The sequence below is a fragment of the Ascoidea rubescens genome (genome assembly GCF_001661345.1).
Source record: "Ascoidea rubescens DSM 1968 unplaced genomic scaffold ASCRUscaffold_5, whole genome shotgun sequence".
Taxonomy (NCBI): Eukaryota; Fungi; Ascomycota; class Saccharomycetes; order Ascoideales; family Ascoideaceae; genus Ascoidea; species Ascoidea rubescens.
In genome coordinates this window covers 905,207-917,603 of record NW_017962917.1, presented here as the reverse complement: position 1 = coordinate 917,603, position 12,397 = coordinate 905,207, and the positions used below count along the sequence as shown (strand labels likewise).

General features: G+C 32.1%; 6 protein-coding genes and 2 non-coding genes across 8 annotated transcripts; 6 read left to right on the top strand and 2 right to left on the bottom strand.

Moving 5' to 3' along the window:
* Positions 1-2: 2 nt before the first annotated feature.
* On the top strand, positions 3-2,081 carry RAD53 (serine/threonine/tyrosine protein kinase RAD53; the record flags this gene model as incomplete). The annotated part of the gene is made up of 2 exons (XM_020189896.1): positions 3-1,219; positions 1,532-2,081. Coding segments are annotated over 2 exons (1,767 nt in total), but the record flags the coding sequence as incomplete, so codon positions are not given.
* A 587-nt stretch (positions 2,082-2,668) lies between these two features.
* ASCRUDRAFT_t60 lies at positions 2,669-2,740 on the bottom strand. The gene has a single exon. It is a non-coding gene; the product is annotated as a tRNA-Gln (tRNA).
* On the top strand, positions 2,676-3,471 carry ASCRUDRAFT_144069 (uncharacterized protein). The gene has a single exon (XM_020189206.1). It carries the CDS (start codon positions 2,860-2,862, stop codon positions 3,286-3,288), a length of 429 nt encoding a protein of 142 aa, XP_020047970.1. The 5' UTR covers positions 2,676-2,859; the 3' UTR covers positions 3,289-3,471.
* A 1,211-nt stretch (positions 3,472-4,682) lies between these two features.
* ASCRUDRAFT_80696 (uncharacterized protein) lies at positions 4,683-5,117 on the top strand (the record flags this gene model as incomplete). The annotated part of the gene is made up of 1 exon (XM_020194523.1): positions 4,683-5,117. The coding sequence occupies one exon, from the start codon at positions 4,683-4,685 to the stop codon at positions 5,115-5,117; it is 435 nt and encodes a 144-aa protein (XP_020047969.1).
* A 1,882-nt stretch (positions 5,118-6,999) lies between these two features.
* ASCRUDRAFT_70128 (uncharacterized protein) lies at positions 7,000-7,464 on the top strand (the record flags this gene model as incomplete). Its single annotated transcript, XM_020191747.1, has 1 exon — positions 7,000-7,464. The coding sequence occupies one exon, from the start codon at positions 7,000-7,002 to the stop codon at positions 7,462-7,464; it is 465 nt and encodes a 154-aa protein (XP_020047968.1).
* A 1,634-nt stretch (positions 7,465-9,098) lies between these two features.
* On the bottom strand, positions 9,099-9,172 carry ASCRUDRAFT_t59. Its single transcript has one exon. It is a non-coding gene; the product is annotated as a tRNA-Val (tRNA).
* Positions 9,173-9,521: 349 nt separating this feature from the next.
* Positions 9,522-11,670, top strand: ASCRUDRAFT_144042 (ZZ-type zinc finger protein). Its single transcript, XM_020189205.1, has one exon. The coding sequence runs from the start codon at positions 10,021-10,023 to the stop codon at positions 11,488-11,490; it is 1,470 nt and encodes a 489-aa protein (XP_020047967.1). The 5' UTR covers positions 9,522-10,020; the 3' UTR covers positions 11,491-11,670.
* A 239-nt stretch (positions 11,671-11,909) lies between these two features.
* Positions 11,910-12,332, top strand: EMC4 (chaperone EMC4; the record flags this gene model as incomplete). The annotated part of the gene is made up of 1 exon (XM_020189677.1): positions 11,910-12,332. A coding segment is annotated over one exon (423 nt), but the record flags the coding sequence as incomplete, so codon positions are not given.
* Positions 12,333-12,397: the final 65 nt, after the last annotated feature.

Genomic DNA, 12,397 nt, shown 5'->3' with positions numbered 1-12,397 from the left:
TGAAGAGCTCGCCTGAAAGAAAATGGGTTTTTGGTCGGAACGAATCGTGCGACCATGTTTTTGGGCCTATAAGCAGATTATCAAACAAACACTTTTCAATATGGCTCAATGACTCTAACAATTTTTTGTTTTTGCAAGACAGATCCACAAATGGGACCTATCTCAATGGGACACGAATTGTTAAGGGCCAAAATTACATTTTAAACCACGGCGATGAAATATCCGTGGGAATTGGTCAGGATGCCGATATCATAAAATTCATAATATTGATTTCGCCTGATCACTGGCCGACAAAGAAGAAGTTGAGAGATGTGAACCAAAAAAATGATGGAATATACAAACATTTTACCATAATGGACGACATCGTCGGAGAGGGTGCTTTTGCTACTGTCAAGAAAGCTATTGAAAAGAAAACTGGCACTATATATGCTGTCAAAATCATATCAAAAAGAAAGATCGAAGGCACAAATGTAGCTGTCGCCAGAGAATTGAAAGTCCTAAGTGAATTGCACCATCCCGGAATTGTAAGGTTGAAAGCGTTTTATGAAGACGAAAATTTTTATTATCTTGTTATGGAATATGTATCTGGTGGTGATTTGATGGATTTTGTAGTTGCTCATGGTGCAATCGGCGAAGAAGCTGCCAGACAGATAACAAAACAAATTCTTGAAGCTATTAAATATGTTCATGATCTAGGTATAAGTCATAGGGATTTAAAACCTGATAATATTTTAATAGCTCAAGACAATCCAACCATTGTTAAAATAACAGATTTTGGATTAGCCAAAATATCTGATGGAACTTTTTTGAAAACCTTTTGTGGAACATTGGCTTATGTTGCACCAGAAATCATTAAGGATAGGGTGAATATGAAACAAAGACAATCCAGGAGCCAAAGGACTGCATATTCATGTTTGGTAGATATGTGGTCATTAGGTTGTTTATTATATGTTATATTAACTGGCCACTTACCATTTAGTGGAGGCACTCAAGAAAATTTATTCTTACAAATTAAAAGAGGTTCATATCATGACACTCCAATAAAGGAAGCTGGAATAAGTAACACTGCAAGAGACTTTCTTAACAGCTTATTGGAAGTCGATCCGAATTATAGGCTAACGGCTGCAAAGGCTTTAGATCATCCATGGATTAAAGTTGCAATAGATTCACCATCACAAATAAGTTTATCACAATCTCAATCAAACCAAAAAAGGCATGAGTCAATATCATCCCAAAACTCAATAAATAATATCAATTTATTTCCAAATTTCATTGAAGATGACGCCAAGAGAATTGAAAACAATCATGAAAATAATCTTGAGAATATTTGTGAAAATAAATCAAATTTTGTTAAACCTGCTATCCCAATTCACAAGGCGAAAGTGAAGGTTATTAATGATAACAAAATGAATAATTTTCACTTAAATTCAAAAAACATTATTGATGACGATATTAAAATGAAAGATATAAATCAAATCTCCATGAATATAAATCAGGATGAAAAGATTATACCCGATGGGAAAAGAAGTAGTGAAAGTTTCCTTCAAAATGATATGCAATTTAAGAAATCCAAAAAAGAAAAAAATCATTCAATCTCTGAAGGCGAAATTAGCATTCAATCTAACTTAATACTGAAAGCTGATAAAAAGATTCCTGTTGGGACATATTTGACTTTGAAATTAATACAAGACAATGAATATTATAATAAAATAACAAATATTGATAAAACAATATATATAAAACAAAGTGGATCTAAACCATTTATAATAGGGAGAAATTCTGTTTGTAATTTAAATATTAACGAAATTAGAATATCTAAAGTTCATTGTATAATAATTCGGAAAAGACATGTTGTGGGTGATAGTATTTATGAATCACCAGCACAGGGACTTGATGATATTTGGCTTATTGATTTTAGTACAAATGGATGTATAATTAATAATAAGATTATTGGGCGTCGAAAGAAGACAAAGATTTATCATAATGATGTTTTACATTTATTTTATGATAAGGACAGTAAAGAAAAATTATCCTATAAATTAATAATTAACGATGGGACAGGACTATTTTTAAATGGGAACCGATCAGTAGAAGACATTGATAGAGTTGAGAGTTATGATACTAATGATACTGATAACAATTTATTTCCATTTATTCAAATACCAGGGATACCATCTAATATTGATATGAATAGTTTATATAAAAAAAGGATAATATCGAATTGTGAATATTATCAACAGACTATAAATTTTTTGAGTAATAAGAAGAAAGAAAGTAATGGAAATAATAATGAAAATAAAAACTACAAGATTGACCAAGACGAACAAATTAGTCAAAGCGAACAGAAATCTAAAAATGGCGAAGAATTTTTGGTGCCTCAAAAGAAAAGAGCAGCATTAGACACCGATCAGATAAGGCCTTCTTCACAGACTGCATTTCAATAAATGAAGTACTTCTCTTTCTTTTTCTATATTGTTTTTTGAAGATATTGGAGTTTTATAATTGGAATATACGATACTGTAGTATACCTGATATGGACATGTGTAGTAAACTATGTCTGTAATCTTACAAGGCCATTCTAATCGGTTAAGCCAGCTGTGCAAAAATTTATTTAATCAAAATATTATTAAAAACAATAACATAAATATTAATAAAAAATAAAAAAAGATGTACGCGCCTGGTTTCGATCCAGGGACCTCAGGGTCAGAGCCATGCGCGCTCCCACTGCGCCACAACGTACAGCTACAGAAGCAGTCTTCACTGCGAGCTATTATCAAGCAATACATGATTATATATTGAAATTTATAGTTTAGGTAATTCGGCTTTCCTTTTTTTTTTTTAAAGGCTCTCTATCAAAAGATGATCCAAAAATGGAATAAAATATTTCACGAACACAACCATAATTCTCACTACGAAAAGGTAATCGCCAATTCCAACATCCCTCTATCAATTAAAAGACTACCCACATTTAAAATCCTATCACACAGGACCAAGGAGGAGGTGAGCGCGGTGATTCAACTTCGCACAGGACACCTCTTTGGTGAAGATACCTCGTGGAGAGCTGGGTATATGAGCAGTAACCAATGCAAATGTTCCCTTCCAAATCCGAAGATAATACATTGTATCTTCCAATGTCCAATCAACTCACAGGCGAGAATCCATTCAGAGATTCCAACAATTCTCTCTGACGGAGTGGACCCAGAAATCATTCACACATACCTAGGCACGAAATGGGGCATAGGCAAACTCATCACATTCGTTTCCCATGCATGGCAATTCATAAGGTAATTTGACACCGGCATACATCTTCTTAGATTTCACACTCCTGTCTTTGATGTGAGTTTTCTTCCTATTCATTAAGTTTCCTCACATCTACGGTAGAATTATAAAGATAGCATTCATTCTTTTATATATAGATATAATAAACACCGTGCAAGAACCCCGACAAAGTGGGCTCTTAGCAACTATTTAAAGAAAAAAAAAAAAAAATCGGCTTTCCTTTGATATTGTAATATATCTGGAATAGTAGGCTGAAAATGTATAGTGGGATACAGTCCGACACCTCATAGGTCTGAACAAATACAAGCTTCGGATTACGTCAAAGGTATCCAACCGGAGTACACAAATACCGAGGGTTTGATCTAGATAAATCACATGTTATCTTGGAATACCGAGCATTGTGCACGAAACTGCCCTCGGAAATGCCACTGGATCTTCCACACAGACTTTTACTTGGAACCATTATCCATTAAAACTACTACAACTGGGTATCCATTAAAACTACTACAACTGGGTTTTTGGTTTGAATTAAGAGTTCTTCCTTCTCCCAAATTATTGTCTAATCCACAAGTCTCCAGCTGCTTACCAATTGACACTATATATTGCCCAGTGTATCCAACTATTCTAACCAACGTCAGTTGAGTTTGAAGCAAAGAAGAGAAGGAATACGACTCGGTTTGCAACTCCAAGATGATCACCAGTTATTGATGAAAACGATTTTGCTTTATTGTTAATCAACTTTGAACAAACCAGAAGTAACAATAACAACATGTCGAACAAGACTCAAGTGGTTGGTAATAGTCAGAAGGAAATTGCAGAGAAAAAGCATCCATGAAAGAGAATCAAGACAAGTGAAGTAATCCTATAACGACAACAACAATATCAACACATCTGTAAATTTATTAAGCGTGCTAATCATTGCTGATACCAATACAGATATCAACAGCGATTTGAATGGAGATACAAAAAGCTAGTTAGGATTGGTGATAATAACAATAATCGCAACAGTAAAATGGATAATTCAACAATTAAGTTGTAAAATTAAAAAAGGGGATGTTTGTGGAAATGGGTTTTTGTATAAAATTAAATATTATATTGATAATCAAAGCCAAAACAGGAGAGGAAAGATGTTTGGATACAAAAAGAGGCTATGTTATTGTTCTCTAATGACTCTCTCACTAGCTTCAAACGAGAAGCAAATGAGACCAATTATCAGACTTGGTAAATGAAACCAATTATTTGACGATGCAAAAGTCAATTAGCGACTTCACTATATCTGTTCAGAATTTCGTTTGGGTGGAAGTGGGAATTGGATTACTTTCCAACCGTATTAATATGTGTATTAATATCCTGCAAAATCCCTTTTTTTCTTTTTTTCCTTTGCTTCCATAAGCAAACTAATAATGAATTCTATAAAATTAAACAATGCTCCTTTCTCCTATAATTTCAAAATTGAAAGGCAATCAATATGTGGAAGACAGTCTTCACATTCAACAAAACGAAATCTAAAGGGCTATAATCTTGTAACATTATCCACAAACAATTATCATAAGGATGTGAAATTTCTGGTGTGTGTCTATCTATTAAATGAACATGGTGAACATGATGAGTTATATCAGCAATACTTGGATGGTCAAAAATTAATTAAATTTTTCAACTCATATCCTTTTACCCTGAATTTTAATTTTTCTAACTTGGGTATCAGAAAAACTGGACGATGGAAGTTGGGTTACACTTTAGTTGTAATCAGTCCCAGGGACACAGAAAATGCTTTAATACATATCACTTCTAATGTGATTGAAGTTTTCTCTTCCAAAAGTTATCAATATTATTTATGAAAGTAAAATACACAATAAATTTAACTTTTATGTTTGACTAGGTTTATTTTTCTAGAAATTGTCATTTAATGAATTCAAATAATGAATTAATCACTAATACTTTATAGTCATTACATACAATTTTATATTATATATTATATTTTTACTATGTTGTATTTTATTTCAATACATACTTTGTTAAAATGTTAGTTATATTTCACTAAACGTTTGTTTGAAGAACCAGTTTTATGTTCTGATGATTTAATTGAACTTTAGTGGGAAATTTTGGTAGCTGTAAAAAATCTTTCTAGACTTTTGTGAAGAATAAACAATCCTTTTGAATGCTCTTCAAGCTTAGATATAAATTCACGGTTATGTTCGTTTCTGAGCTTTTTGATTTTAATATCAATTGATCTTGAGTTAACTTCAAAAGCCGAAGAAAAAGGTGACTCAAAACTCATTGATAAATAAAATAAAACTTTACGAATAAAATAAAAACAAAGGAATAGTGACTAATTTTGATAGCTGTCAACACAGGTATTGGTTTCCTAATTGAAATGAATTGTCAGATGTTTAAATATGCACCAACAGACATGTCAATCTCTGCGCTGATGCGAGTTTTTGAGATTCTTAAGGTTTTAACTCCGTGAATATTTTCTTATTTTTTTATTAGATAAACGTTTATGACTAATTATATAGTTGTAAGTGTGATCTCAACATGGTTGGTTTTCGTTAATAACCTGGGGAGGGATCCGGGAAGATCCGAACGACGCTGATTTGGGTCTAATGCTTCCGGAACAGTTGCTCGACCTACCGCCTGTTCCGGCTCTCGTGCGTAAAGCTTTTCCTGTTTGTCTTTTCCTTGTGAGAAAATGCTATCGACAAACGAAGCGATTTCTTCCGGTTTGTCTTCACGCGTTAGGGAGTGTTTGTGCGGATTGCTTATTCCATTCGTACGCTACTTCTTCGTACGTTACTCATCCGTATCTCGGATACGGATAACTCTTGCTATAAATAGTCCGACACACGTCGGTTCGCTTAAACGAAAAGGTAATCAGAGAGATATTCTTTTTTTTTTTCTTCAACCATCGAGCTCGAATCATGTTTTGGTTGTTTTTGTTTGTTTATCCTGGGTTTTTTCCTTTATGGTTCGAACTCTGCGCAGTCGAAGATCAAATGTTCTTTGGTAGGATTCTCACTCTGCTTTTTCTAGCTCTTTGGCTATGCAGTCATTATGATTTTTGTCATTCGACCTCTCCATGCGGTATTCAGAAAGACATAATAGCAATTTGTGTCTGGAAATCCACAAACAAATAACGATATTTTTCTTCATTCTTTATCAATATATATATGCAATTAGGTTGGGATACAAGTTCAGTTGATTTACGTCGTTTTTGAATTATTTTTTTTTTTTTACAAGGACTTGTGTCGGAAGCTCTGTTTCATTTTAGCAGGGGTATCTAAATGAAAATAACTACATTTTTAGTTAAGTGAACTAATTTGATCAATTATATCAAATTAGAAAAATAAGCCTACAAGTTGTAATTATCTTTCATAATTTTCTTTTTGTCTTTTCTTTTCTTTTTCTAACAAATTTCTTTCCTAAGCGGACTCTTATAAATATTTCTTAGTGATAACAGACAAACCCCATCATGGATCTGTAAATTGTTTTATCTTTTATCATTTATCATTAAGGAATGCAGATAATCGATTTCTTGGTAATCAAAGAAGGATTTGAATTTAACTAGTTATCTTCACAATGATTGCAATTGAGTCCAGCAAAAACTCAATGAAATAACAATATAAATACCAGCCGGTTTGAGTTTTTTATCTGTGAGTTTTATTTTTTCAATGAATGTTCATTAGATAAAAAATACTTGATGAAAGGACAAATCAATTGAAAATGGACTTATTTGAATTTGACACAGTTTCTGCCTATCCTGGATATATTTTTGAAATTGAAAAACAATCACTCATTGGTAGGCAATCATCATGTGGGACAAAAAGAAATTTGGATGGTAGCAATATTGTGGTATTATTGACCAATCCTTTGAATGGAGATGTGAAATTCACTGTGCATGCGTATTTAATAAATGAAGCTGGTTACTATTATGATGTTAATCAAAATTACTTGGATGGCCAAAAAAAAATTGAGCATTATAATAACTCTTCAGGAATATTGAGATTTATTTTCCGTAACTTGGGCATCAGAAAGACTGGCCAATGGAGGTTATTATACGCTTTGAATGTGAAAATTGATGAAAAAGAGACAGTTATGTTATTAGTTAAGACATGTCCTATTCGGATTTTATCCTCCAAAGCTTATTTGGCCCAGATCCAGCTCAACCTAATTGAAAACGTTAACTGATGAAAATCTTGAGGAATTTGGTTGATTATTTGTTGGTGAAGGAGTCTTTGAGTTTCTATTAATGCCTAATAGACCTTAATATCATTTATATTATATACTATTTGCTATACTATTTAATAAAATGTTTAATTTACAACTATCAGGCTCATTGCAAGCATATTTAAACAAGTTTGACTTCTAATTCCAGACATAGAACCAGATGAGATTATATTTACGTGGAAAACCAAAAGATATAGAAACAATCCTGATGACATTCTCACAAAGCGCTACTTTTAGCCCTACACTTCAACATTTTTTTGGATATACACCAGCAAGATATCATAAATGGAGATTTTGTACCGATGACATTAGTAGTTTCTTGTATTCTTACGGAGGAAATTCCTGATTTATATCTAAATACTGATATGCTGTTATCCCGACCTGCCGTTGATATGTCTGCCAGGAGAGGTACCCTCATAAATACAAACTACAATAAAATGTAGAAATACAGTTTCAAACAAAGAATATTCTAGCGTTTCTTTATCCTCTCTGTCAATTTGGATAATACGTAGAATTCAAATCAAACTGAATATATACCTCTTCTATCAGAATATTTAACTGAAACACCAAACGCTTGCTATTTTAGTTTGGTTTCATAGATATACTTTAGCAATTAATACTATCAAATTCATAATTTATATTTTTCCAAATTCAAATCTGTCTTAAATTGACACTTGAATTAACTGAAAATAAAGTTTGATTGTTATAAGTTTTGCTCACAAATGTAGTCCTCATAATTGAACCATAAAACCATATTTATTTTGTTTGGAAAGCTGTGTTGGATTTTAAATGTTCAAGTTCTAAATAAAAATTACTTTAGTATAATCTGGATTCTAAAAAGCAGTCAATTTTACAATATGAATAGGGAAATTACAAAGTGTAGTGGGGTAATTTAAATTGAGAATTTGACTATAAATACCCTTGCTTTTAAAAAAGAACCTAAATTCTAGTTATCGTTTTAAGATATTGGAATATGCTGCTTTGGTAGACTAAAGATTACAAATCATTAAAAACCTCAAAAAATCATTGGTTAGTTAGTTAATTATTATTTTAAATGATCACAAACTTAATGCTATCTAGCGAGTCCGTTTAAGGTAACGAGAATAGAGAGAGAGAAAAAATGGTCTTATATTGGTGTGGTCTACCCGTCTACGCAACATCTCCCCAGCCCGTCATTACGTCAGGTGTACGCACTAAGCAGTCGTTGGGAGGTGGATCAAAAGATTCAGACGACTTGAGACAGATTTTTATCGTTCTATTCAAAGGTAGAAAAAAATCCCATTATTTTAGGAATAGATCAATTTTCAAATAGAAGATTTTAAATTGTAAAAAGTGATAGTTTTCAACCGGTGCATGCCGGGCCATGCATAGCACTTTACTGGATTTCAAATTCCAAGGTAGAAGATTGTTCACAATCACCTTCACAAAAAATTTCAAAATAACAATCCTACCACAAAACTAACGCTTTGAATTATCAATATACAATACAACTACTTATTTTTTTTCACCCATCTTAAGCTGTGATAACATTTGTCTGATGACTCTCTCGTCCTTATGTAGATGAAAATTGTAACTCTGATTCAGAGCTAAAAAAATGATTTTGCCCAGGATCGAGCCGAGGACGTTCTGCGTGTTAAGCAGATGCCATAACCGACTAGACCACAGAACCATTGTTCAAATCAGAGTACCACAGTGATACACAGACAAAATTATATAAGATATGTTGTCTTTATTAATACTAGCTTTGTTATATGCTGTTTGTTTTAAAAAATGATGAATTTATCAGCACAAAACCCTTCTACAAGCCATTTTCTTGCCAATTGCAAAGACAACCCTGTAAAACAATTAGCAGAGATTACTCAATCCCTTAACGAACTTTTAAAAAAAGCCGAAGAGATTATGTTGTGAGCGTCACGGGAGCAGACCGGTAACAGATACCGAGGGACCGAAGGTAGGCATCCGGGAGGCTCACAACAAGCATTCATTCTTTTATATATAGATATAATAAATAATGGCGCGCAAGAACCCCGACAACATAGGCTCTTTGCAAATATTTTTAAAAACCAACAAAAAAAACTAAAATATGCTGTTTTATAGAATTGGATCACTCACTCTTGAAGCAGTGTGATGCAACGATTCTTTTTCAAGAGTACCATGGGTGTGTTTCTTTGGAAGAGATACCACAACAGCGGCTCTATCGGGATGCCTGCTGATACACACATACCCATGCGCACTGTTGCTGGGTGGGAGTGGGTCAGGGTTTTGCGGTTCTGGGCAGCTTTCGGTTTATCCCCAGCTTTGAAAGAGAGAGTATATACACTCGATTTAGCACCTTTTGTTAATCGTTTTGCTAGTTTATCAGTGGATGTTTTGCAAGAAGCTCAACTGTAATCTTAGCTACTTCTTGTCTTTTATTGACTGATTATTATCTGCTCCATTTGTTATATCGAGCATCCGCAATCTTCTTTTTCGTTAATTGAACTTCGCAACAGAAATTCAAGGGATAGCTTTGCAGCCATGGAAAATATTCGAATGAATTTCAATAATGTTATTGAAACCATCAGCGAGACTGATTATATTCAAAAAATTGATAAGGGCTTAAATTCCATCTTAAATAATTTGACCAATAACAAATCACCAGCTCAAAATCAAGTTCAAAATCAAAACAAAAATTCTAGTTCCAATACTATTGTGAAGATTATTACTAATAATAATGATATTGAAAAGATTAATCGGGCACTTTTAAATAATAGGATTTTTAAATCGATTCAATCCAAAGTGTTAAACATCAAGCTAATCTCAAATAATACTTTCCCTTTTAATCATAGCAACACTGAGGATACGAAGAATACTAAGGATACTGATACTAATAAAAATAATAACGATGATAATGAAATCTCACCCCCTTCATTACATTTGCTTTATAATTGTGATTATTGTAACAAAATAATTTCTGGTTCAAGATATAACTGCCAAGAATGCGATGATTTCGATTTGTGTGAACTGTGCTATACTGACTTGAACAACAATTTCAACAACAATAATTTCAACAACAATATTAGTAACAACTATACTGACAAATACAATCATAAGATAACCCATAAGATGAACATGGTCTCAAATGAGAATGAATCTCAACTAACGCAGAGTTTTGACGACCTATTAAAAAATATTCAAGATTATAATACTTTAATTAAAAGCAGATCCATCTCTTTTGAAAATTCGGTTTTAGAAAAAATTAATGACTTTACCTTTAATTTCAAAAACTCAATCAAAGTATTATCATCAAATTTAAACAATACCAATATCAATAATGATCCAGCTAATGATACTTTAAATAACCAAGATAACACTAAAAAATTGATCGAAAAATTTAACAATATTAAATTAGAATTAAATTCAACTTTAAATACCTTTTTCGTGAAAAACTTCAATAATCTTAACAAACTTAATATCATTACCAATGACGATTTGATTAAGGCAAGAAAATATGATCATTTGATTGACAAGCTAAATACCCATCATAATGATAATGATGGTGATAATAATAATAATAATAATAATAATAATAATAATAATAATAAAAGTTCTGAGCAAGTCTTAAATGAGTTGATCGATAATTATATCGAAATTTCAAAAATCCAAATGAATAATAAAGATACCCCTAGTGAAATTGAGAGTCTTAATCATAATGACGGTTCTAGCACTAATAAAATTGATAATCCTAATCATAACGAAACCTCTAATAGTAATGAAAACTCTAGCAATAATGAGGTTAAACTACCCAACAAATCTTTTTCAATTTCAATCAATAACAACGACTCTCAACACTCAATCAATAATTCGGCTGTTCTTATAAAACCAGATACAACATGCAAAAAACCTCTGAAATTAGATATTTCCGAAACTATTCATGCAGAGGATTTTGGTAGCTATGAAAAAATCGATGAAATTGCAGATCTAGAATCTGGATATGAATTTATTTAATTCCTGTGGTGTTGACCTGTTTTATTTTTTCTTTATGACATGTTTCTTGTTTTTCTTATTTTTTACCAAATTTTTGTTTCAAATTTTGATTTTTTCCAATTGAGTTAATTGGTTTCCTGTTTATTTCCTTTTCCTTTTACTCAACTTCAGTTCATTTGTCTCACTATATATTCATTTTTATTTTCCATTTCCTCTTTTGTCACTCATCTTTTTTTTTTTTCATCTTGTATAGTGAGTTTTGAGCATGTGACCAGAAGTCACTTCTACTTTTGATACTTTTGTCGTTATCAGATTGTAACCTGTTGATATTGACTCTCAATTATAAATTCGATTGTAGATGGTGAGATAGTTGAATTAAAATGACTCAAAACTGGCACTATTCTATCATAAATCCTCCCATATATGACACAATACCAAATTTGCCCTCGCCCCCAGGTTTTAATGAGGCTTTATTGGTTAATTCTAATACCAAATCTGGAATAAATTCAAGAAAGTCCATTACTTCATCCTCATTCAATTCACCTATAATCAACGAGGCTCAATTAGATAGTTTAAAAACGAAAAAGGCTTGGGATGTGGTCACTGGAACTGTTAAACAAGTTCCAATGAATTTATTCATGAGTTATATGTCGGGAAACAGTTTGCAGATTATACCAATAATGACAACTTTGATGTTTTTCACTGGACCTGTTCATTCGATATTAAATTTAAAGAAAACTTTTAAACCATTCTTGAATAATAAAACCTTTAGTAACTACTATGATATTTTAATTGTTGAAATTTGTTATGTAATAGTGAATATAATTATCATTTTTATAGGGTGTTATAAGATGAATAAAATGCTTTTCTAAATAGAAAACCGCAAAGTTAAACATGAGAGGTATATTATATAGTGTTGAATATATAA